The 21,518-nt window shown below is 38.7% G+C and overlaps 5 protein-coding genes across 8 annotated transcripts; 3 read left to right on the plus strand and 2 right to left on the minus strand.

The window, feature by feature from the left end:
• Positions 1 to 159: 159 nt before the first annotated feature.
• AUG2 (HAUS augmin-like complex subunit) lies at positions 160 to 3,535 on the plus strand. The gene is made up of 6 exons (XM_008231793.3): positions 160 to 401; positions 767 to 892; positions 981 to 1,085; positions 2,097 to 2,165; positions 2,466 to 2,579; positions 3,026 to 3,535. Exons 1-6 carry the CDS (start codon positions 279 to 281, stop codon positions 3,371 to 3,373), a joined length of 885 nt encoding a protein of 294 aa, XP_008230015.1. The 5' UTR covers positions 160 to 278; the 3' UTR covers positions 3,374 to 3,535.
• Positions 3,536 to 5,967: 2,432 nt separating this feature from the next.
• Positions 5,968 to 11,225, plus strand: LOC103329338 (G1/S-specific cyclin-E protein). 4 transcript variants are annotated; one of them, XR_016126155.1, is made up of 11 exons: positions 5,974 to 6,606; positions 6,735 to 6,826; positions 7,217 to 7,349; positions 7,458 to 7,727; positions 7,815 to 8,004; positions 8,229 to 9,455; positions 9,575 to 9,813; positions 9,910 to 9,983; positions 10,424 to 10,493; positions 10,685 to 10,793; positions 11,023 to 11,063. XR_016126155.1 is itself a non-coding variant. In XM_008231795.3 (10 exons), exons 2-10 carry the CDS (start codon positions 6,771 to 6,773, stop codon positions 11,053 to 11,055), a joined length of 2,331 nt encoding a protein of 776 aa, XP_008230017.2. In that variant the 5' UTR covers positions 5,995 to 6,606; positions 6,735 to 6,770; the 3' UTR covers positions 11,056 to 11,225. The 4 variants fall into 4 exon arrangements, 2 of the variants coding, with proteins under 2 accessions (XP_008230017.2, XP_088906749.1); XM_008231795.3 differs by lacking the exon at positions 10,424 to 10,493 and having other exon boundaries at positions 5,995 to 6,606; positions 11,023 to 11,225; XR_016126156.1 differs by lacking the exons at positions 10,424 to 10,493; positions 10,685 to 10,793; positions 11,023 to 11,063 and having other exon boundaries at positions 5,968 to 6,606; positions 9,553 to 9,813.
• A 652-nt stretch (positions 11,226 to 11,877) lies between these two features.
• On the minus strand, positions 11,878 to 13,558 carry LOC103329339 (small ubiquitin-related modifier 1-like). The gene is made up of 3 exons (XM_008231798.2): positions 13,357 to 13,558; positions 12,349 to 12,498; positions 11,878 to 12,205 (listed from the first exon to the last, which is right to left on the minus strand). Exons 1-3 carry the CDS (start codon positions 13,432 to 13,434, stop codon positions 12,137 to 12,139), a joined length of 297 nt encoding a protein of 98 aa, XP_008230020.1. The 5' UTR covers positions 13,435 to 13,558; the 3' UTR covers positions 11,878 to 12,136.
• Positions 13,559 to 14,988: 1,430 nt separating this feature from the next.
• On the plus strand, positions 14,989 to 17,140 carry LOC103329341 (glucan endo-1,3-beta-glucosidase 12). Its single transcript, XM_008231800.3, is given in 4 exon segments — positions 14,989 to 15,159; positions 15,263 to 16,369; positions 16,372 to 16,584; positions 16,895 to 17,140. Coding segments are annotated over 4 exon segments (1,443 nt in total). The 5' UTR covers positions 14,989 to 15,071; the 3' UTR covers positions 16,930 to 17,140.
• Positions 17,141 to 19,613: 2,473 nt separating this feature from the next.
• On the minus strand, positions 19,614 to 21,122 carry LOC103329364 (palmitoyl-monogalactosyldiacylglycerol delta-7 desaturase, chloroplastic-like). The gene is made up of 5 exons (XM_008231826.2): positions 20,749 to 21,122; positions 20,520 to 20,660; positions 20,234 to 20,377; positions 20,047 to 20,153; positions 19,614 to 19,966 (listed from the first exon to the last, which is right to left on the minus strand). The coding sequence occupies exons 1-5, from the start codon at positions 21,025 to 21,027 to the stop codon at positions 19,708 to 19,710; spliced, it is 930 nt and encodes a 309-aa protein (XP_008230048.2). The 5' UTR covers positions 21,028 to 21,122; the 3' UTR covers positions 19,614 to 19,707.
• Positions 21,123 to 21,518: the final 396 nt, after the last annotated feature.

The raw sequence follows: 21,518 nt of genomic DNA on the forward strand, positions 1-21,518 counted from the left end.
ATATAGGAAAAGTAACGATCTTTTGTAAACCCTAATTCCGAATATGGGCTTTGTTTTGTGTTTTGGGCTATATTTTGGCTCAATATAATGGGCCTTGAAAATTGGGCCTTAAGAACGGGTCTTACAGTTCGGTCCACTCGGCCGGCCAGAGCTCACCTTGCAATGGTTTGAATTTTTTCAGCGCATTGCCGTCTCTGAAAGCAAGAAGAAGAAAGTGGTGGTTGGAAGGCCAGCGCAATTGCTGTTGTTGCTGGAAGGGCGTGTTTGGGTGTGTGGGAATGTCGATGGGGAGTGACAGCACTTGGGTTGGGAAGAAGCCTCTGAGACGCATCGGAGGCATGTCCGACGCTCTCTCCATTGCTTCGGATCTTGGCTTTTCTGTTGCCGCTCCTCCTACCCAGGTACAGCCTCAGTCTCCTTTCTCTATGTCTCTATGTCTTCCATGTCCAATTTCACTTTTTGCTCACTTTGGCTTATAATCAGCTCCACCCAGTTTAGCTTTTCCTACTTCTTTTGATATTTAAGCTTAATTTTAGACACCCAATTGAAATAAAATGAAAGAACCAAGTAGGGTGGTGTTGGTATGGGCATGTAGGTGGAAATGAGTTTTTCTAAAGCTCTTACTGGAGCCAGTAGAGGGTATAGATGAATTATTTTGTCAAATGTTTCATGTTTGTTCCAGAGCAAAGCTGATCATTTGGTCAATTACAATGTGGACACTTCATGCTCCGAATTTCACTAAAGCTCAATCATATTTTTGATGTAGGAAGAGCTTCAGAACCTATCCAGTACTACTGGTGAGAAGGGTGATGACTTGATAAAGGTTTTGAGGGAACTTACCTCTGTACAAAGAAAAATAGCAGATCTGCAAGTTGAACTTCAAGGGAGAAAAGTGAGCTATTAGAGTCTCTTCTTTCCTGTTTTCAGTTTACTGCGTAATCTTATCTGTTGAACTGACTTGGTAATTATATTATCCTTAGGATGATAAAAACGTAGCACATTTGACACATGCGAGTGAAATGGAAAAGAAGTGTGAAACTTTAGCGAGGATTACAACCATATTGAAAGATGTGATTCAGAATAAGGTAAATTTTATGTGGTACGTTGTTGCGTTCTTGAAATGGATTTGCTGAAGTCTCTTATTCTGTATGTTAGATTTCCATTGTCTTTGTCGAACCATATAATGATTTAACATTGTCATTTGCATATTCTGTACATTGTGCATTCTTCGATATCTGTAATAGTTCCTAACAAAGTCATCCTGGAGAATAATGAAATGGACTATAACATCTCTTTTGAATTGCTGCGTTTCTTTTTTTTTATTTTTTATTTTAAAGAGATGATTTTATTTCAGAAAAGAACAAGGCACCAACGGAACAAGAGGTGGCCAAGAAGGCTGCCACACAAAACAGAAAGGCTAAAAAAAACTCTACATTACAAAACTACGGCTTTCCAATCTAGATGGATGAGCTGAAAGCTAATCTCCCTAAATTCTGCTGAAACAGACGCCCATAGCAATGCCCAGAATCGGATACAATCCCAAAGCTGCTCGACCTAATCCCCTACCACATCCTCAAAAATTCTCCTATTCCTTTTCCCCCAAATTACCCAAAAAACTGCCACCATGGCACAATTTCCCAACACTGAACCCTTCCTCTTACCACCAAAGAAGTTCAATCTAGCTTCAAGCTCCGCACTACATGATGTGAAGATACCCCACATTAGTCCTGCCACCTGAAACAAGTTAGCCCACAAGGAAGAGGCAACAGGACAAAGCAAAACAGATGATCCACAGTCTCGCTGTCCCTTTTGCACATAACACACCAGTTAGGAGAAAAAACAGTTGCTGCGTTTCTTTTCAAGATTATGCTCTAGAAATGTCAAGGCTAGTAATATAGTGAACTGATGCTTTGGTTATCATGCTCTTTGAAAATTGAATTCTGGTGGACATAGAAGAACAAATTTACAAACTGGGTTTCCTCTTTGGTACCACATAGATATGTGTATGTTATGGCATAAATAGTTGAATTCATTCACATGTATCTTTGTCTCTCAATAATACCTCATTTATATTTTTTTTCTCTAATCACTGGCAGGATCGTATCATAGCCCGTCTTCAACAACCATATTCACTCGATTGCATTCCAGTGGAAGCAGAGTATCAGGTCAGTTGCACTTTGTGTTCAGCAGTGTAAAATCTCTGTCTAATTTTTATTCTTATTCAAAGTTTGTGAATTTGTTTAGGCGACTTGTATTAAAGATTCTAGGCTATGATTATAACAGAGCCATCTTATTTTGACAAGTCTAAAGAGTGTTTTTAACTAAATCCAATTCATATTGTTGAATTGTAAGAGTGTAGATTCATCAAACAACTGTTTTGACAAACTTAAGGATTATGTGGATATCTCATCAAGTGAAGACTGTTTTCTTAATGCTTATGGTATCTTTTGCTTGGGCCTGTGCAGAAACAATTCTCTGAATTACTGATGAAGGCTGCTAGTGATTATGGGGCCTTGACAGCATCAGTTGCAGATTTTCAGTGGAGTCAGACATTTAAGGAACCTCCTTCAGTTTGGGGGGTATGCATGCCAAAGCTTTTCATTTGTTTCCAAATTAACTGACCATGCATGTTGCGCATTTGGTTCTTCTATGTTTTCCAGTTGCATGATGTTGTTTGGTTTAGACCACATTTGATTGTTGGCAACTGCGTGAGTATGTTACTTTTGCATTTTGCTGATAATAGCATTAAAGGAATTATTCATCATATAAAATTTATTTCCATGAAGATACAGAAGCCAAATATCAAAGATCTCATTAAGGGGTTCATGAGATTATATGATCTCCCATGAAGTATTGCCCTGCTGACTCATTAATGTTGTAGAACTTTTAGTTTCATGGCATGGTATAGGTCAAATAATTTCATCCCAATAAAATTTCCAGTGTCTCGTTGATTCAAGAAATTTGTTAGATTGCATGGGAAGCTACTTCTGCATGATATGATCCTCATTTTGTTTAACTGATGCAGGAAATGCTTCGTCCAATTCCTGTTGCCTTAGCATCATGCACTCGGTTCTTTGAAGCAATGTCTGCTATGAGGGAATCATTTTCAACACTTCAGCATCTCAGAGTCGGTCATAGTGACGCATCTTCACCGATAACACCAGGCAAGGATTCCTCCCGAAGAGTACCAGGGGATTCCGAATGTGTAACTCCACCGCCTTGGAGAACTGAACCAAGCTTTGATGACTTAGCTATCAGAAGCTCAAGGAGGCCAGAAGTCGAGCACCGAGAAGCAGACGATGAAAACAGTGAGGGGGATGGAACTAGCCACAGGAGATTATCATGGCCTCCAGTTAAAAAGAGTGGTGTTTAGTCAATTTGCTGAATTTCGTTGCATGTTACTCAATGTATGCTTTTGTGTGAAATAGTCATTGTAATAGTAGAAGTGTGCAAAAAAAATTCCAATACAATTGTACACATTGAGACACTCATTAGTTTGTGCAGCTATCTATACATGTATTCTATTATGTCGAAATGTTTCAGTGATGCCATCTGACTTCTCCCATTTTAATCTTTCTGGGCCTGTACGTCGGATAACTGCTGGGCTTGGTACATCAGGTTGAAATGTATGCTTGAATGATAAGGCAGCTCATGCTTATGACCCCAAAAAAAAAAAAACAGGCAGCTCATGCTTGGTTTTATCGAGTACGATGGAAGTGGATTTGATGGGATTTTCCCATCACGACCAGATGTTGTTATGCTTTAGGCCTTTTCCTATAGGACTTCAAGAAGACACCAGCAGCTTCTGATTAGTTCTATGCATATGTTGATGATAGTCTCTTTATTTTTTTTGGGTCAAATGTTGATGATAGTCAAATTTTTTCACTTTTTGGACCCATTTATTCGTTGTTGTATAACTTCCGAGTCTGACAATATAAACATTTGTCGTCTGATAATTGATTGTTATCTTACCACCTAATATCATATGCAACAATTTTTCCTTTTGATTTCAACTATTTTCAAGTGGGCCTTGAGTTGCATTGAAGGGAGAGGAGGAGCTGCATAGTAGTATGTATTCATAGAACTTCAATGTGAAAATGAAAGGTCATATGCGTATGCACCCATCTCAATATGCTCTCTAGGAAACAACTTGCAAATTTCCATGCACCTTTCACATCTACGAACCTTAAAAGGTGTACATACTCAGAATTTTTTTCTTGTAACGGGGATACACTGTTTTGTTATTTCCAACTAATAATGCAAAGGCTTATAGAAAATTTATCCCACTTATCATTGCGCTATTGATCGGAGATAGCGAAAAGTGATGTCCCAATTATATGAAAGTCTCTCTCATATGTAGGATACGTTCTCAAACGAGGAGAGGGAAGGAGCTAAGACAATCAAGAAATTCACCAAACCAATTCAAGCTGCAGTTATGATCTCAAAAGTCAACCTCCAGATGAAAATAAAATACATCAATTCAAGAAAAACCATATTTTATTTCAACATCAAACCATCAATCAATGTTATGTTACCTTCTCGGCTAAGGAAGAACTACCTAACATCCTAATAATAACCAAGTTTACTACAAATTACAATCGAAACAGCCTGTCATGCCCATAGGAAGGGAATTTACATTTATAATACCATTCAAAATTTCTAAAAACATCATCAAACTTTGCTTAGAGTCCCTATAAAGGCTAAAAATGGTGGGATATGTTTCAATTGCTGTTCAATGTTATTAATGATTCAACATGAGGAGCTAGACAAATTGACCCTCAATCAATTACTTCAACTCTTTTAATCAACGACTGTCAATTATTTACGCAAATATGACATAGTATTTTCTCACGAGTCTATCCTGATAATGATGAAAAATTCAAGGCATTTTTTATTGGGCCCCACAGTGACAGATGAGGTTGCAAATTACAAGAATAAAGATGAATTATCATCCAACTCCAATAACATGCATCATGCATGCCCTTTTAGGTATTTTATTTTCCAGAGAGGCAGGTGTAAACTCAAAATTATGAACATGATGCACATCGTGGTACATCCGTTGCTTCACTGTCCTCTTCTCTTATTTTTATGGACAGCCTTTTAGTTTTAGCCCCTTGCTAAATAAAAGGTTCCGTTCCAACAGCTCCCTGGGCCCCACGCCAAATCATAGATTGTTCGGCTGAGATGAGGCCAATGACATCGCGGGTCCCACTGTTAATCATTGTAATTCCTGATCGTGGTGGGTCCTTGCACCATTAGAGAGCGTAGGGTGGGTGCGGCGACCCATAGGGTAGCTAACAACCGACGCCGCATGTCTGGCCAAAATACATTATGGTCTAACAAATTACAAAAGTGAAAGGAGTTTAATTAGCCAAAGATATTTTATATATATATATGTTTCTTTTAGCCTGAAAATTCATTATTGTTGTGGACTCAACAAAAAATCTCATTAATTATGAGATTAGAATTCGTATCAACTACGGAATGCATATAATAATTTCAAACGACAAAACTGATTATAAAAATCTTGATATCAAACCACGTGAATTCAATAATGGGCAAGATTCAAGTTTTATGTAGAAACAACTTCCACACCATACAATTCTCAACCAGCAAGGCATAGTAATCACTATAACTAATTCCATTCATAAAATTCTACAAGAGTTTTTGGCTCGTACTACACCGGAATATAATTCATAGCAATTAGTTGAAACTTTTATCCTGGAAAGTGAGAAGCTTGTATTTTCTGATAATTAGTGAGTTAGTGTAGTTAACTAACCTAAAGCATATTCTGGGTTAGTCTAGTGGATTCTTTTTCTAGACAAAATAAAGGACCACTCTACGCGCTTTTACTCTCCCCTCCCTATCCCTAATCATTCACTGGTCTGGTCACCTATTTCTCTGTGACTCTGACTTTATCCACCGATTGCCTCCCAATTTCCTAATTAATACCCCGGTTTTTTATTAATAATTAAAAAAAGAAAGAACGGTAGATGATTGGATCATACGGTAAAGAGCGTGCGGACGAGCGTAGGGGATAGCCTGTGGAGATTGTTCACACAAGTGGCGCGGTTATTTCCCCAGGTTTCGGTTTCGTTGAGGTTTCCGGCATGTCTTCGCCTTCCGCATGGAAATTTCGGACTTTATTATCCATCCACGCAACGCAAAACGACAATCTAGAGGAGAATAGTGGTGGCGGGAAGCAACCATATGAGATCCGTATATTCGAATTTACCATTTTGCCCTCCTCCCCCTTCCTCAATCTTCCTCATAAATTCCCAAGATACGTGTCCCTGGGTCTCCCTCCGGACGCGACACTCTCTCTCTCTCGTCTCGCCTTCCAATCCAAGCAAAGCAATTCATAAATACCGAATTTTTCAGAATTAATTAAACAAAAGCCCCCAAAAAAAAAGATGATGAAAGCTTTGCTGTGAAATGTGAACGCTTCCCTCCTCTGCCGTCCTTCAATCCCCGCCCTTGATTCGTCCACGTGGACTCCCCATTCTCTCTGTCTCTCTCGGCGTGCCTTTGTCTCTGTTATGAAGTTCGCCGGTGATTGCTTTCTCTTCTTTCTATGGAATTTCCTTCTTCTTCATCAACAACAAGGTCTCTCTCTCTCTCTCTAGTAAATGCATACATACATACAACATATGCATGCATGATGTACACATATTATGTATTTATATGTTGGATTGTGTATTGTATTAATTGCATTTGTGAATTCTGTGAAGCAGTGATTGGTGACAAATTGGGCTCAAAGCTTGATTGTGATGGGGAAAGGTGACGCTGGTCGCTGCATTTTCCCCCTCACCAGTTTGCAAATTGGGTAACAATCTTAAATTTCTTATTTGTACTTCTTAAATTCTAATTATATTTGTTATTAATTTGCTTAATTTATTCTCGTTTTGAGGCAACAAGCATGTTTTAGTCTGTGCCAGAAGTGGTTTAGCAGCCTTGATTCTGAGTTTTATGTCATAAATTTTAATTTGCTTAACACTCACAACCAGGTCAATTTACAAGTGAAGTTGATGCTGGTTTCTAATTTTCAGCTCTTGTGTATGTATGTGTATTTTGTTGTGATAGTGATTTAGTATTGCTAAATGCAGAGAAAACCTTGTGCTTTTTCACCTCTGGAAACATATTATGTGCTGCTGTTTTTGCTTATTTTTTTTTTGCGTAATTATGAAGTGATGTGTTTTGTGCTATTTGATTGCAGAGACTTGCAGTCTTACCTTTCGGATCTTAGCCTTTTCCTGGCCCCTGAAAGCAAGAAATTCTATATCTTGGTTGACAATCGGCCATGGCTAGGCTCACGGTCAGCACACTTGTGGCAATTGATGGTTACCAAGGTCACTCACTAGTCACTACACCCCCCATAATGTTCAACTTATGATTTATTTTATTTATTTTAATTCAATTTTATGGAGGAATAGAGTTTATATTTGTTTGATTTTCAGTCAAGGTTATCTCCTTTTGCCAACTCTAAAGCACGGAAGTTGAGAACAGAAGGAAAGGATGCTTGCTCCTTACCCAAGACTGCAAAACCAAAGAAGTTTGCTAGGTGGTTCTCGTTGATTAAGTCTCAGAAGAAGGTATTGCTACCTGTAAAGAAACTAAGGACTTCTTTGCTTCTAAGCCAGGAGTTGCATAGGACCTTGTATGGTTTTATTGTGTTTGAAGTTGCGTGGAGCAATGTTCGAGGTATTAATTACGTCAATGAGCTTCAGGTATCACCCCCTTTCTATATCCTTCAATAGTTGTTTGCAGTTCTTTGTAAGTGTTGTTGTGTTATATGGTTTTGATCTCACGTGCAGACTGATACATCACTGGCTGTAGAGGCTAAATTCATGCAAAGATGGGAATTTGACAGTATTGCTCAAGCTGCAAGTTGTATATCTTCATGGTTCTCAGGAACAATCTCTGAGCAGCTACAGTTGAAAGAGTATCTGAATTCTGCCATAGGTAGTCTCCACAAGGGTGTTTCTGTTGCACAGGACTCAGAAGGTAAATTCATGAAGCTCAGAACGAGAATTTCCTTTTGAAAATTTTTCCTTTGTTGGTTTATTAGAAAATTTGGATAAACATATAATTGGAGAATTTCTGTCTGGAAAAAGTGTTAGATTTTCATAGGTGCCAGTATGCTACATGATGGCTGCTGACACTACTGTATTTCTCTAATACCAATGAAAATGAGTATGCAATGGTCTTTTGCTTTTAAACTTTTCTAGGAGAGGTCTTCTTTGATGCCAAAGAATATCCAGATGCCGAAGAATATCCAGAAACGATGCCGGTTGTTGAAGAAAATCTCTCATATAATAATCTGTCTATGGAGGAAAACTCTCTCCACTGCCTTAGTAGCAACTATAGTGTACATCCGGAAACCAGTGAAAATGGGACCAGTGTTGCACATACATCACCTCCACCTACTGGGCCTTATAAGAGGCGGAAAATAACCACGTCCATCAGCACTGGAGTTGAACTAGATACTTATTCCAAGGAAATGCAAAATCCTGCGACCTATATCAGTGACTCTGAAGATTCTGAGACCTATACCTGTAACAGTGAAGATGAAATGCAGAACTCTGAGGCTTATTCCTGTTACTGTCAAGATGAAATGCAAAACTCTGACGTCTATACCCGGGACTGTGAAGATGAAATGCAAAACTCCGAGACCTTTACCAGCGACTGTGAAGACGCTATACCAGAGACTGTAAAGACAACCTGTGATGATGCTTTTAAAGCTACCCAGTTCAGGGAAGATGCTATACCAGTAACTGTGGATACCTATACCAGTGACTCTGTAGATGCTGTTGAAGCTACCCAGTACAGGGACGTACTTATTTTGTTCAGGTTCAATGACCGCAACCTCCCATTTAAACTAAGAGAAATAATAATGTCTGATCTTCGGTTACTGACATTGCTTGAGGCTGGGCTTCCATCTTGGGTTATCTTCCTTCAGTCATACCCAGGGTTTTGCCATATCTATCGCCCGTGGATGTGCCCTCTTGCAAGAGCGTTATATGTGCTGATCTCAGTTGTCACTGTTCTAATAGGATTTTATGACCTATACAAAAATGTTCCAGTTCTCAAGGTAACTGCATCTCGTCTTTGTGGGCCTCTATTTGATTGGATAGAGACCTGGTCGATGATATCAAGGATCAAATACTTGGGAACAATGCTATTTCTACACAACTCTCAGAAAGCTGTTCAGTGGTTTCTGACAATCAGAAGCACCACTCGATCCTTTATTTCAGTTCTCGCTCAGCCATTGGCAGAACCTCTTCTGGAGTGTTTTGGATTCCTCATTCCAGTATGGAATGTGCTTATTGAAGTAATAGAAAGCCTCTGTTCAATCATTTGGATTCTGGTTGGATCTTCATGCAGTCTAGTGGGGAACCTAGTACAGATTTTACTAGTTCCAATATGGTTTCTCCTATCGGCCATCTTGAGCATTGGTAGGTCATCAAATTTTTTGGATCACCCATTTTTCTTAAGTTATATTATCAATGGCGTCATACAATTGACAAAAAATCTTGTATTAATTGCGTGTAGTCTTGTTTGCATTGTGTTGCAGGAACTTCCATTGTATACCCTATGTTGATGATGCTATGGGAAATAGTCTATGCTCCGGTTCGCATGGTTGTTGCAGTAGCCAATTTCCTAGCTTTTATTTGTACCTGTATATATGACATGCTTCGAGACATATGGCAGTTTACTAGCAGCATATTCCAGTTTGCTTCAGCCTCTCAGGCAACTGTGAGAACGGTTGAAGTTTCCGTATGGCGTTCACTTTGGAATGACCTCTTTTCTCAGGTTTGGAAGATAAAAGTATATAATTGCAGTTATGCCTTTTGAAAATGTCAGGTAGATGGTTTTATTGATCACCATTCTTTTCTTTTTGGGTTTCAGGTTTTCCGTGCGATCAGGAGTATCTTAAATGGTTTTGTTGCATTCTTCATAGCTTGTAACAGGCATCGCCTTAGGTATGCTTATTCTTTTCTTTAGCACTACTTACATCTTGTTTAGTGATCTGCATTTTTCTGCTCGCTAGCTTTTTATTTTTATTTTTATGCATAGACGTTTGTCATGGTTGCTTAAGCCATTGTTAAACTTTATTTGATAGCTAGGACAATATATGCTGATGGCTAATATCGACATCATTACAAAGTTTCATGGTAATATCTTGCACTATACCACTGTGATAATGTACATATTCAATTAGATATTTAGGCCGAAGTGGAAATCTGAAAATAGCAACTAAAAAGAAAAAGAAAAAGGATAAATAAAGTTTTTCAGAATTGGGTTTATGAGACCATAGAACTCAGAACAGCCTCATTGTAGCTGTCCTCCCTGATTGTGGGGGTTGTGCTGGACATTTGCTTTGGAAGATATGTAAGATTTGAAGGGTTTTTGACTTGTGCAGTAGTGTTGGGGCAACTGCAGAATCTTGGGAGATCATAAGGGGAGATTTCTCTTATAATGGAAAAATGGTGGTCAGTGGTGGCCTTGGAAAATACTATTAACCTTTTTTTTTATACATACATGTACTTTTTAAACTTATTGTTTTGAACTTCTATTGCTGGCTTCCTGCTTATAGCATAACGAATAATAATCCATTTCTTTCAGTCTGCATGCAAATAAATTCCTTTGCCTTGCTGATGGTTATTTTATGCGATGGTTACAGCATTTATAATCATATACAAGAGTTTATCCAAAGATTACTGGGTCGAACCCGGAGATCACGGCGTGAAGATTCAAGATGTAGCAAGCCAACCGTTGAGACACGGAATCTGGTTAGTAGTCTAATGTGTGAATTTTAGATTATGGATTTCACTTCCCTGCACAAGATTGCAGCACAGAAATACACTTGCTAGGCACATATACAGTCATTTTGCACACACAATATGTGTTTCATGGTTGCTAGTAACATAAGTTAACACGTGTTTTCACTTTTTCTTTTCTTATTCCTGTGTCTGCATGCTCCTAAACATAAACCTATTATATTTTGGTTTTGGTTTGCAGTCAGAATTAAGAAGGAAAATCAACCTTGAGTAGGGTTTGGATAGTTTTTGGAGGAACACAGACAAGAGAGTACTTTCTTTGAGAAGTGCTGGCGACATTGTGTAAAAACACCTTGACTTGAACAATCTAAGAGATGCATTTGGCCAAAGAAGAATATGTAAGAGATGTATGTTAATACCACTGGAAGAGCTTTGTTTTTTTTTTTCTTTCATTCTTTTCAGTTTTGTTTCCACTTGTTAATTGTTGGGGCAGACAATCTTTACATTTGTACATAATGTATCATAATACTTCACAAAAAGTTTGTGAGTGATGTTCAGAAGAGTTTCTTAAAGAAAGATGACAAATACTTTGAATTGAGTTGCATTTTGGACTATAAAATTCATGGCAAATCAACATTTCAACCATCAGTTTTGTTTCCACTTGTTAATTGTTGGGGCAGACAATCTTTACATTTGTACATAATGTATCATAAGGAACTTCAGCTTAGTTCTTCTACTTTTTTTTTTCTTTCAAAAAGTTTGTGAGTGATGAGTTCAGAACAGACCGTTCGTTTCAGTTAATAAAGAAAGATGACAAATACTAATCTGAATCTGAGTTGCATAAACAACATAATTGGACTACACTAATCTTAATCATCAAATCATCGTTAATTGGACTATAAAATTCAAATCATCGTTCTTTTTTATTTTTTATTAATCTAATTAGATTCAGGTCCATAGCTAATCTTTCAATTTGTATGCATATGTTAAACAACTGCAATCCATTGATAGTAACAAAAGATTACATTAAATTCTGGTAATCGTCTAAGCAGTCAAATTTTTTACGATGAATGAAAAAACAGGAGAGCAAAAGGGATAACAATGGAAACACAATATGAGTAGAAATTATATATCAAATTCTAATTGGATTAAAATACAGCCTTGCTACACAAGACTATGAAATTGAAAGGAAAACCATACTCAGATGCCAAGTTCCACATCAATTTACTTAATCAAAATACTACTACAAAAGGTCTTGTACAAAACTAAAAAACCTAATGCTCGATACCCTAGATCCATAGAACACAGTGGTCTTCATCATAATAACAGCTTCCTTCCAATAAGAGCATATAGTATCAAATCTGTACGGCTCCTCCAGTTTGATGAAGCATTGCATCAATCTCATCACCATCCTCCATTTCCAGCTGAAACAAGGAAACAATACAAACAATTCATCATCCTGCAGAAAACATGAGTGACTCTGTACACATGTGGTTCCAAGTGAATGGCCGTGTGTGTATGAGGAGACACATGTAAATTATGCAAATGTGATAGAAGAGAGAGGGACCTCATCAGGTGTCTGCTCTGCTCGTAGACGGCGACCATCAAACAAGAAGGCAATTGAGTTAAGCTCCACAGACTGGCGATCACAATATGCGTTCATAAGCTTCTTCAGTTGAGTGCTTCGTTTGATCCTGAAAAACACTTCATTCCCATCCTGCAAATGAAATACAAAATCATCATTCATCTGCTCACCAAAGTTTTCATGACAAAATCTCTATCTTGAGAGCATAACACTCACAAACAAATTCGTAGATTATGATTCAATACTTTTGGAATCACCAACAAGAAAATCTCAAACTATATTGCAAAAATAGAATTAAATGAACACAAGACAGTAAGGTTATGGGATGGAGACATAAATAAATGGAACTAAATGCAACTCACCAAACAAATCACCCACTATCTTATTATCATGACAAAGGACAATATAGAACAATGCCAAGCATACTGCAAGCAGATAAGAACACACACAATTCAATTACTTAGGACGCAAAAGCATCAGAATGAGGAATAATAAAAACAATAGTATTACAAAATAATAAAAGGGTAAATGAAATACAGCTAGAATTACAAGAAGAGATTATAGACCACGGATATAAGCATAAAACAGCAACCAAACACAGCCTAATCGTGATATCAATCTAAATACCTTGAGCCAAACAAAAACTAGGCTGTGAGAACTGAAAAACAACAACCCTCTTATGCATTTTTTTTCCCGCGGTCAGCTTTCTCAGAAATCATACAATCTGAATCATATTAAAATTAAACTGATAGTCTTTATGAATAAAAAAAAAGGAAAGAAAAACATAAGCAGGCATTTTGCCAAAAACCCCTAAAAGGCCACAAGAACATGCAACATATTAACTTCAAATAATTCTTTAAAATAAAAACTTGAAGAACCCATGAGAGGCCAAAATTACAATCAACACAAGAAAAATAAAAATAAAAATTTTAAAAAGAAAAAACAGCCAAAGAACACAGATGGGTGAAGTTCGGGATAAGAAATAAGGACCTGGCCTTTCACTTTGAGGTTGATGTGGGCAGCTTGATCGTTGGGCTTCTTGTCCTCTTCTTGCTGCGGAGTCGACATCTTCGTCTTCTGGCTCTGAGTCTCTGTCTCTCTCTCTCTCGGTCTCTCTATGGTCTTTGTAAAACGAATGAAATTAGGGTTCTCTTCTCTCTCTCCTATTGGTTTTTATTTTATTGGTTGTACCACCACGGCGCTACCACCGACGGCCTTTTGAGAGCCACAGAGCAATAGAGCTTGAACACGTGTCACAGTCTCATTCGCAAAATCATGGGTCTGCATATTGGTAAATTAGAATAAGCCCATTACATAAATAGGGCCTTCAAGGTCCCTCTAGGCCCAAAGATAAGCTTTTGGGTCAATGTCAGGTAAATTACAACAACATTTTGTCTAGTCTAGGGTTACATTCTTTCATCAATGCTTTGAGAAGCAAACAAAGGAAAAAGTCCTTCTCATGTTATAAATTTATATTCCAAAGGCTATTTGTGTTTTTTTTTTTGCTTTATTTATTGATTGATGACAATTTGTTAGATGTGCTAACATGCATGTAATGTCCCTCTCATGGACAAGATCAAAAAAAGCTTTTGGATGTAGCCAAGGGAGTGAAAGCAACTTCTCTATAGATATGCATAAGTTGGCTTTTTGGGTGTAGTAGTGGTGTTATGACCTAATGGATAACTTTTGAAGATCTAGACTTTAAGGAAAGTTTTGGATTCAACGTTTGCGTAAATTGCTGATCTCGAATGTCCTAAACTTGACATAACGAATGCATAAAGTTAAGTGGTTTCTCTTCAAAAAAAAATTTCATGATTCCATTAGCCATAAACACACACTATTTTGGATATCAATCTCCATTTGTTGACTTGTTACTGGACTTCTTTATAATCATATACGAATACACGTGTCAAGTGTTTGGAAGAGTGATGAGCAAAAATCTCCATATGATTATTCCCAATTGTTACTTGACTTTCCCGTGAAGACTTTTTTGGTCGATTTCCCGTTAAGACTAAAGCACTTCCATTGCTTTGCTTGTAGTAGTAGCCAACGTTCGAAAACCAGTTAAATGATTAATAATAATAATAGAACATCAGATATTTATTTATTTATATATATATATAATATGATGGTGTAATTAAATTCATGATTATTCCTCGAACCTCCAAAGTCAATGGACCCCATAGCATCCTATGCACAAACATCACCGTACAATTAATTAGAGCCGTTGCATTCTTCCAGCTCATTTGATTGGACAGGTGGAAGCAATCCAACCCAAACACTCAACAGTAGAAAATGAATATTCATTAACCAAATACCCATAAAAATAAATAATAAATAATAAATAATAAAACCACAATTTCGATGAACCCTAGGAGCGTAGCAGTGTTATTAATCCATGTTATGTTCTATAGGTGAAGTGAATCATAAAATAAAACGGTCGATTTTGTGGGGGAACGTGAGGTCGGGCCCACAAGGCCTAGTGGAGAAAAGAAGAAGATAGTCGACTGGTCCGTTGGGAGTCTTTTTTTCCTGTCCCTGTCATGCACGTGGGTCCCGCCATCTCGATCCCCACGTTATTCCTCTAACCCCATAAAAGCACCATCCCTCTCTTCTTCCTCTGCCTCACTCCCCACGCTCACTCCACTCTCCCATTACCTGCAAACAAACCTGAAACAACAAAGAAGAACCAGCAGCCCTCTGCAATGCTCTGTTTCTCCAAAAAGCAGAGCATGGACCGCCACCTCCTCACTCTATCTCTCCTCCTTCTCTCCGTCTTATCATCTCACGCAGGTAACTAAAATGCTGAACAAATTAAACTCTCTGTATCTTGAAATAGTGCTTGGGTTTTTCTTTTTTTTATTAATATTTTGTCGTTTTGTGCTACATTTTGCAGATGCAGCTTCTGTAGGAGTGAACTACGGCAGAGTCGCCGACAATCTTCCGTCGGCGTATAGGGTGGCGCAGCTTCTTAAGTCCCAGGGCTTGGAGCGGGTCAAGGTCTTCGACTCCGACCCGGCCGTGCTCCGAGCTCTCGCCGGATCCAACATCAAGGTCACCGTCGACGTCCCTAACGAGCTCCTTTCCTCCGTCGCCAAATCCCAGTCCTTCGCCACCAACTGGGTCCAGCGAAACGTCGTCGCTTACCACCCCAACACTGAAATCGAAGCCATTGCGGTCGGCAACGAGGTCTTCGTCGACACCCACAACACCACCAAGTTCCTCATCCCCGCCATGAAAAACATCCACACAGCTCTCATCCACTTCGACATCCACTCCGCCATCAAAGTCTCCTCCCCCATTGCCCTGAGCGCCCTTCAAAACTCCTACCCTGCTTCCGCCGGGTCATTCCGACCCGAACTTGTCGAAACCGTTTTCAAGCCCATGCTCGAGTTCCTCCGTCAAACCGGGTCCTACCTCATGGTCAACGCCTACCCTTATTTCGCTTACGAGTCAAACGCCGACGTCATCTCACTAGACTATGCTCTCTTCCGTCAAAACCCTGGTGTAGTTGACGCCGGTAACGGTCTCCGTTACTTCAGCCTCTTCGACGCTCAGATTGACGCCGTTTTTGCTGCCATGTCGGCTTTAAAATACGACGACATTAGCATGGTCGTATCCGAAACCGGCTGGCCTTCCAAGGGTGATGAGAACGAGGTAGGTGCTAGCTTGGAGAACGCAGCTGCGTACAACGGCAACCTCGTCCGCCGGATCTTGACCGGTGGTGGGACCCCCCTGAGGCCAAAGGCAGATTTGACCGTCTATCTCTTCGCTCTGTTTAACGAGGACAGGAAAAACGGTCCCACATCGGAGAGAAATTACGGCCTCTTCTTCCCCAACGAACGCAAAGTTTACGACATACCGTTTACTGTTGAAGGGTTGAAGAACTACCACGACCACCGGTCGCCTGTCGCTGGAAACCAACACATGACCGCACCGGTCAACGGGGGTGGTGACGTGTCGAAGAGTTTGACCGGGAACACGTGGTGCGTGGCGAATGGTGAGGCGGGAAGGAGAAACTGCAGGCGGCTCTAGACTACGCTTGCGGTGAGGGCGGGGCAGACTGCCATCAGATCCAGCCAGGCTCCGCGTGTTACGATCCTAACACACTGGAGGCCCACGCGTCGTACGCTTTCAACAGTTACTACCAAAAGAAGGCACGTGGGGTCGGCGCGTGTTATTTTGGCGGGGCGGCCTACGTGGTCTCTCAACCACCCAGTAAGTACTTTACAGTCATTTATTCTCATTACGCACTGGTGCATGTTAGTGAAATAATATGGTTATGGTACTAAAATGCGCTGCCGTGTGAAAATTTGACTCTTGGTCCACGAGATGTTGGGAAAATGGTGCACGCGAGGTCAAATGACGTCACGTGATATGATTTATTTGGGGTTGTGTGTTGTCTTTTACTGTTTACGCATCGGTGTTACCGCGGGTAGATTGGAGAAAGGAGCATTGATTTTGCTTTATATTGATCTGCTTTTTTGGGTAAAATATAATGATGTTGTTTTTATGTTTTTGGTTGCAGAGTATGGGAAATGTGAGCTGCCCACTGGATACTGAAGCAGGCAGGTAGGCAGGCAGACCGGAGGAGGGTTTTATTTAGTAATTTTGGGGGCAATGGGGTTTTAGCCTAATTTTGCTGAAGTAGGGTTAAAATGAAATTCTTTGTGGTAGTTTCGTTTTGTATGTATTGTTGGGTAGTTTAGTATGCTACTTTGTATTTCAGACTATTTAACTTTGACTATTATTATGTTAATAACTTTATACTTAATCTCTGTTATTTTTATGAGTTGTATTTAGATAATTTGATGAGTTTGAGTTGTGTGGAGGAGACTCTGAGTCTGAACCGGGCACGTGAAAAACAATTGGGGTACTGATAGCTGCCAAGAGAGGTCATCCGTGGATACGTATAGCTGTATAGCCTTGTCTTGTAGGAAAGTTATATTGGACATTTTTTGGTTGGATAAGTGAAGGGAATGCCACAAACTCAACTCTCTGAAACCCTTGCACATTTTCGAGTGTGCCCGTCGTACCCGTCACCTTCACCTTCACCTTCATCTTCACGTGGTGTTACTAAATAATGACAATTAAGCATGAACATGCCTACCTTAAATCAGATTAGATTATGGCGGTGCAGTACTCAAATCAGTGGCATGGTATTTTAGTGCAAGGGGCATCATCACCCTAAACATTACAACTAAAAATAAATTAGGAGTAATAATATGGTGATGCTGCTTTGTGTGTGTAGCTGGCTATGAGACAAATGACAACAAATTTGCACGATGCATCTTGCTGAAAAGTAGGTACAGTACAATTTTCTTATTTTACTCCCAATCGACGAAGGCCTTTCACGACTACCCAAAAGGTGTCCCGATTTTTCTTGCAATTTCTGGTTCTCCCATGTGATGTAGGGACCACCCCTCTCTATTTTCACATTTCATCGCACTACCCACTACGGTACATTGTATTCTCTTCCTCCTCTTAACATTATTTAGGGTTGAATTATATATATATATGTCAGACCAAAAAAACCTAAACCAAACAAATTATCATTTAGTTCAGCTCGGTTTAAGATTCTTTCTATGTAACTGGGGTTGGTTTAATTTCCCGGATTAAGATTACACTTTTTTTTATATTATGTAAATCGCTCGAATTGGTTTGATTTGGGCAATTTGAACCACTCATGCGGTCTCACTTCTGATATCAATGTGCTTGGGCTTTTTGCTGAGCTCATTTACTGGGCTTACTGGATCGCCATGAAGAAGACCAAGTGTCTTGAGTCCATATGAACTTGGTTTGGTGGGTATGTGCTTGTGTTCTTCATGATGGCCGAAAACATACTTCTTGAGGAGGTGGTTTGATCAACAACTCTATAGTGAGAGACTTATATATGACTCTTAGGTGATGCTCTATTTTTTAACCGTTGAATCAAATTGGTTAGCATAATTCAACAGTTAAGAGATATAATGGTTAAAAAGACGAATTCATAATGGGTCAGTTTATGGGTGGGCATCTCATTTGAATTATCCGCGTACCAACCGTACCATACCGATGGTTTGGCTGGGTTTGGTTAAATAATTATTTTTAAAATTTTAATTATTTCGATTCAATTTGTACCTTTGGTTTGGTTAACGGAAACAATATTCCTAACCCGACGGAAACCCGTACTGATCCGATATTTATACTTATTCTATTATTTAAATACAAAACAAGAAATTCAAGATAAATACAATCAACATTTTGTATTATTATTTTATTACTACTGTATCACTTCTTTATCACCATTGTATCATTGCTTTATCACCCAGGTACTGTAGCACTTTTTGGTCAGAGAGGAATTTATGAATTTCCTATGTTTTCCAATTTCGACATTTGTCTGGTTTTTTCACCTGTAACTTTCCAACCGTTGATCCAAATTTTATGTTCTTTATATGGTTGGATTCAGCATAAAAAACTAAAAAATCCAACGTAAAATAAAAGTCAAAATCATTTACATAAATATAGAGAATTCAGTAAAAATAGCACTCATATGTTCAAACAACAAATACAAGTGGCTCTCAGTACATCTTGAGTATATATTGAATGATATAGTGACTAAGTTATTTGATTTCATACTTGGATGAATTAGACTATTGGATTTTTATATTTTACAAGGATAATTTGGTGTATTTGTTTAAGAACTTATGTTATGTGAAAGTACTATAAATTGTATTTTTATTAGTATGTTTTTAAAACGGTACTACCAGCGTACCGAACCAATCTGAATCAAATATTAGGTTAATCGATCCGAAGTCTACTGAAGTATTTGGTTCAATTAACGGAAGAGAAAATGGTCTACCGAAGTCTTTAGTTTGGTTAACGGAAGAGTCTTCTACTGTTCCGAACCGATCCGTGCCCATGCCTAGGTCAGTTATCCAGGAATTAGAATACCACCTTCTACCCAAGAATTGAATTCCTCCAAAATCAAGAATTGAATTCCTAATTTTGTGTGGGCTCCACTTACTTTTCAATTCCTTAATGTAAACTAAACGCAGGAATCCTCCATAGGTGAAATTCAATTCCAGATGAGAATTTCAATTCGTGATTAGTAAACATATCATCAATTCAATTCCTCCTAATTTAATTACGAATTAGTAAATATGCCATTAGTTGAGTGGAGCATTTCACCAAGCATGTGGTTGGCTAGGAATGTTATGTTAGGATGGGCTAGCCATATGCACGGTCGGCCCCTAAGTGAAGCAACATTTACCTCAACAAGAGGACAATATTTATTTATTTATATTCATCACTTCAGATGTTCATAGCTTAGTAAATTTAAGTTTCTATTATATTTTTAATTTATTCGAGCTTTCCATTGTTGATCACTTGTGCCTCAATCTTTTCCTCACTGATGTTGTAGTTGACGATTAAAGCTCTTCGTTTCATCTGAGTCTCAGTAGGGAGCTTTACGTCTGTTGCCAAACCAATAGCTTCAAGAAATCTTATGACATACCAAGTAACATCAACTTGCCACCATTCCAGGCCGTGCCGAGCTGATTGTTCAAAAGCATGGTGATTATTGTGCCAACCTTCTCCATGTGCCATCAATCCAATTAACCTAAAACAAATTCAAATTCATTCATTATATTGACTAAGAGAACATCATGTCTAAATGAATATAGAAGCTACTATACATACCAGTTGTTTCTGGACAAATCACCAGTATCCCACACCACTTGTCCCCATGTGTGGCAAATAGAATTGATCCCAAATGTAGCGTGGAGAAAAACTACCGACCTCACACCCTACAAACATAAAATGTGTAAGCCTTTTGACAAATTAGTACGTGGAAGAAACCCATTATTTACAAGAACCATTATTTTACCAGTCCCCAAACCAAAAAGGGTAGTCCTCCCACAGCATACAGCACAACACCAAAACCAATTGCATGAAGGGGGTACGTATAGTGAAGAAATATATAGAACGGTTCCCTTTTCAAATCTCCAACGTTCTTTAGTCGTGCTTCATACTGTAAATTTTCAAAGTAGTATGTCAATATTTTCCATGTTGGGTTAACCGGTTGTATACAACTTTGTGTTTTGATCATTTTAATCACATGATTAAGAACATTAATATTGTGTACAACTGGTGAGAGATAAAGAATTTCATACACTTCCAAATCGAGAACGATAATCGAAGATCCAACCCATGTGACTATACCAAAATCCCCGAACGGGACTATGAGGGTCTTTCAATGTGTCTGTAAATTGGTGGTGAGATCGGTGTATGCTCACCCATTCAAGTGGACTTCTCTGCAAACAGATTCAACAGGAAGAATGAGTCTATATATATATATAAAGAAAGTTTTGTTCTACTAAAGTTACAAAGATAAATACACACCTGAAATGATAGAACAGCACAATAGGCAAACAAGTATTCAAGCCATTTGGGAAGCTTAAAACTCCGGTGAGAAAGCTGCCTATGGTAAGACAGATTCACACTAACACCTGTGACAAAGTAGAGAGCCACAGCTGCCCAAAATGCAGGCCAGTTGAAATGAAATGGAGCCAAAAGTGTAAGGCAATGCAGACTCAAAACCAGAACCACTGATCCTATGTCCACGAAGTTCCACTCCCTCCCCAAAAACTCCACCCTCCACTGCGTCAACCAATCTCCCATTTGGAGACACAACCGATGCTGCTTCTGTTGCTTCTTCTTTGTGATGAGTAGCAACTTTTGGTTCCAATACGGTTGTTATGACAAGATTGCATGGGAATGAATGAAGGTGTTTGCGTATTATATAAAGACTAAACGGTGGTCGTAGTCTGATCTGAAGTTGGTTGGGCCATGCAATTTCTTTCTCGATATATTTTTTAATTCAGAACAATAATGCCAAGAGCGCCAAATTAGGTGTGCGTTAGTTGGGCGTTGGTTTAGTACCTTTATCAAATCCTTTTTTTTTTCTTTCAATCCTTTCTATATCATGCGTATATCTCTTTCAATGCTAAAAAAAATGAGATATTGCAAAGGGTTTTGTAGCTTAATTGGTTAAAGGTATTTATATGGTTCACTTTCCCTTATTTTAATATTGCTTATATCAACCCAAAAAAAGGGAGAAATTAATAGGGGACACAAGATCTTAATGGGCTACGTATGTAAGAACGTACTAG

Source organism: Prunus mume, linkage group LG4 (assembly GCF_029339155.1).
Source record: "Prunus mume cultivar Tortuosa linkage group LG4, ASM2933915v1, whole genome shotgun sequence".
NCBI lineage: Eukaryota > Viridiplantae > Streptophyta > Magnoliopsida > Rosales > Rosaceae > Prunus > Prunus mume.

Coding starts and splice junctions, on each gene's coding strand:
- AUG2 (XM_008231793.3), top strand. CDS start 279: ATGTCGATGGGGAGTGACAGCACTTGGGTTGGGAAGAAGCCTCTGAGA. Junction 893..980: donor TTGAACTTCAAGGGAGAAAA/GTGAGCTATTAG, acceptor TATTATCCTTAG/GATGATAAAAACGTAGCACA. Junction 2,166..2,465: donor CAGTGGAAGCAGAGTATCAG/GTCAGTTGCACT, acceptor GGGCCTGTGCAG/AAACAATTCTCTGAATTACT.
- LOC103329338 (XM_008231795.3), top strand. CDS start 6,771: ATGGGGAAAGGTGACGCTGGTCGCTGCATTTTCCCCCTCACCAGTTTG. Junction 7,350..7,457: donor GGCAATTGATGGTTACCAAG/GTCACTCACTAG, acceptor TTTGATTTTCAG/TCAAGGTTATCTCCTTTTGC. Junction 7,728..7,814: donor ATTACGTCAATGAGCTTCAG/GTATCACCCCCT, acceptor TCTCACGTGCAG/ACTGATACATCACTGGCTGT.
- LOC103329339 (XM_008231798.2), bottom strand. CDS start 13,434: ATGTCGACTCCGCAGCAAGAAGAGGACAAGAAGCCCAACGATCAAGCT. Junction 12,499..13,356: donor ACCTCAAAGTGAAAGGCCAG/GTCCTTATTTCT, acceptor TTTCATTTGCAG/GATGGGAATGAAGTGTTTTT. Junction 12,206..12,348: donor CAGAGCAGACACCTGATGAG/GTCCCTCTCTCT, acceptor TCCTTGTTTCAG/CTGGAAATGGAGGATGGTGA.
- LOC103329364 (XM_008231826.2), bottom strand. CDS start 21,027: ATGGGAGATTGGTTGACGCAGTGGAGGGTGGAGTTTTTGGGGAGGGAG. Junction 20,661..20,748: donor GTGCTGTTCTATCATTTCAG/GTGTGTATTTAT, acceptor ATCTGTTTGCAG/AGAAGTCCACTTGAATGGGT. Junction 20,378..20,519: donor ATCGTTCTCGATTTGGAAGT/GTATGAAATTCT, acceptor GAAAATTTACAG/TATGAAGCACGACTAAAGAA.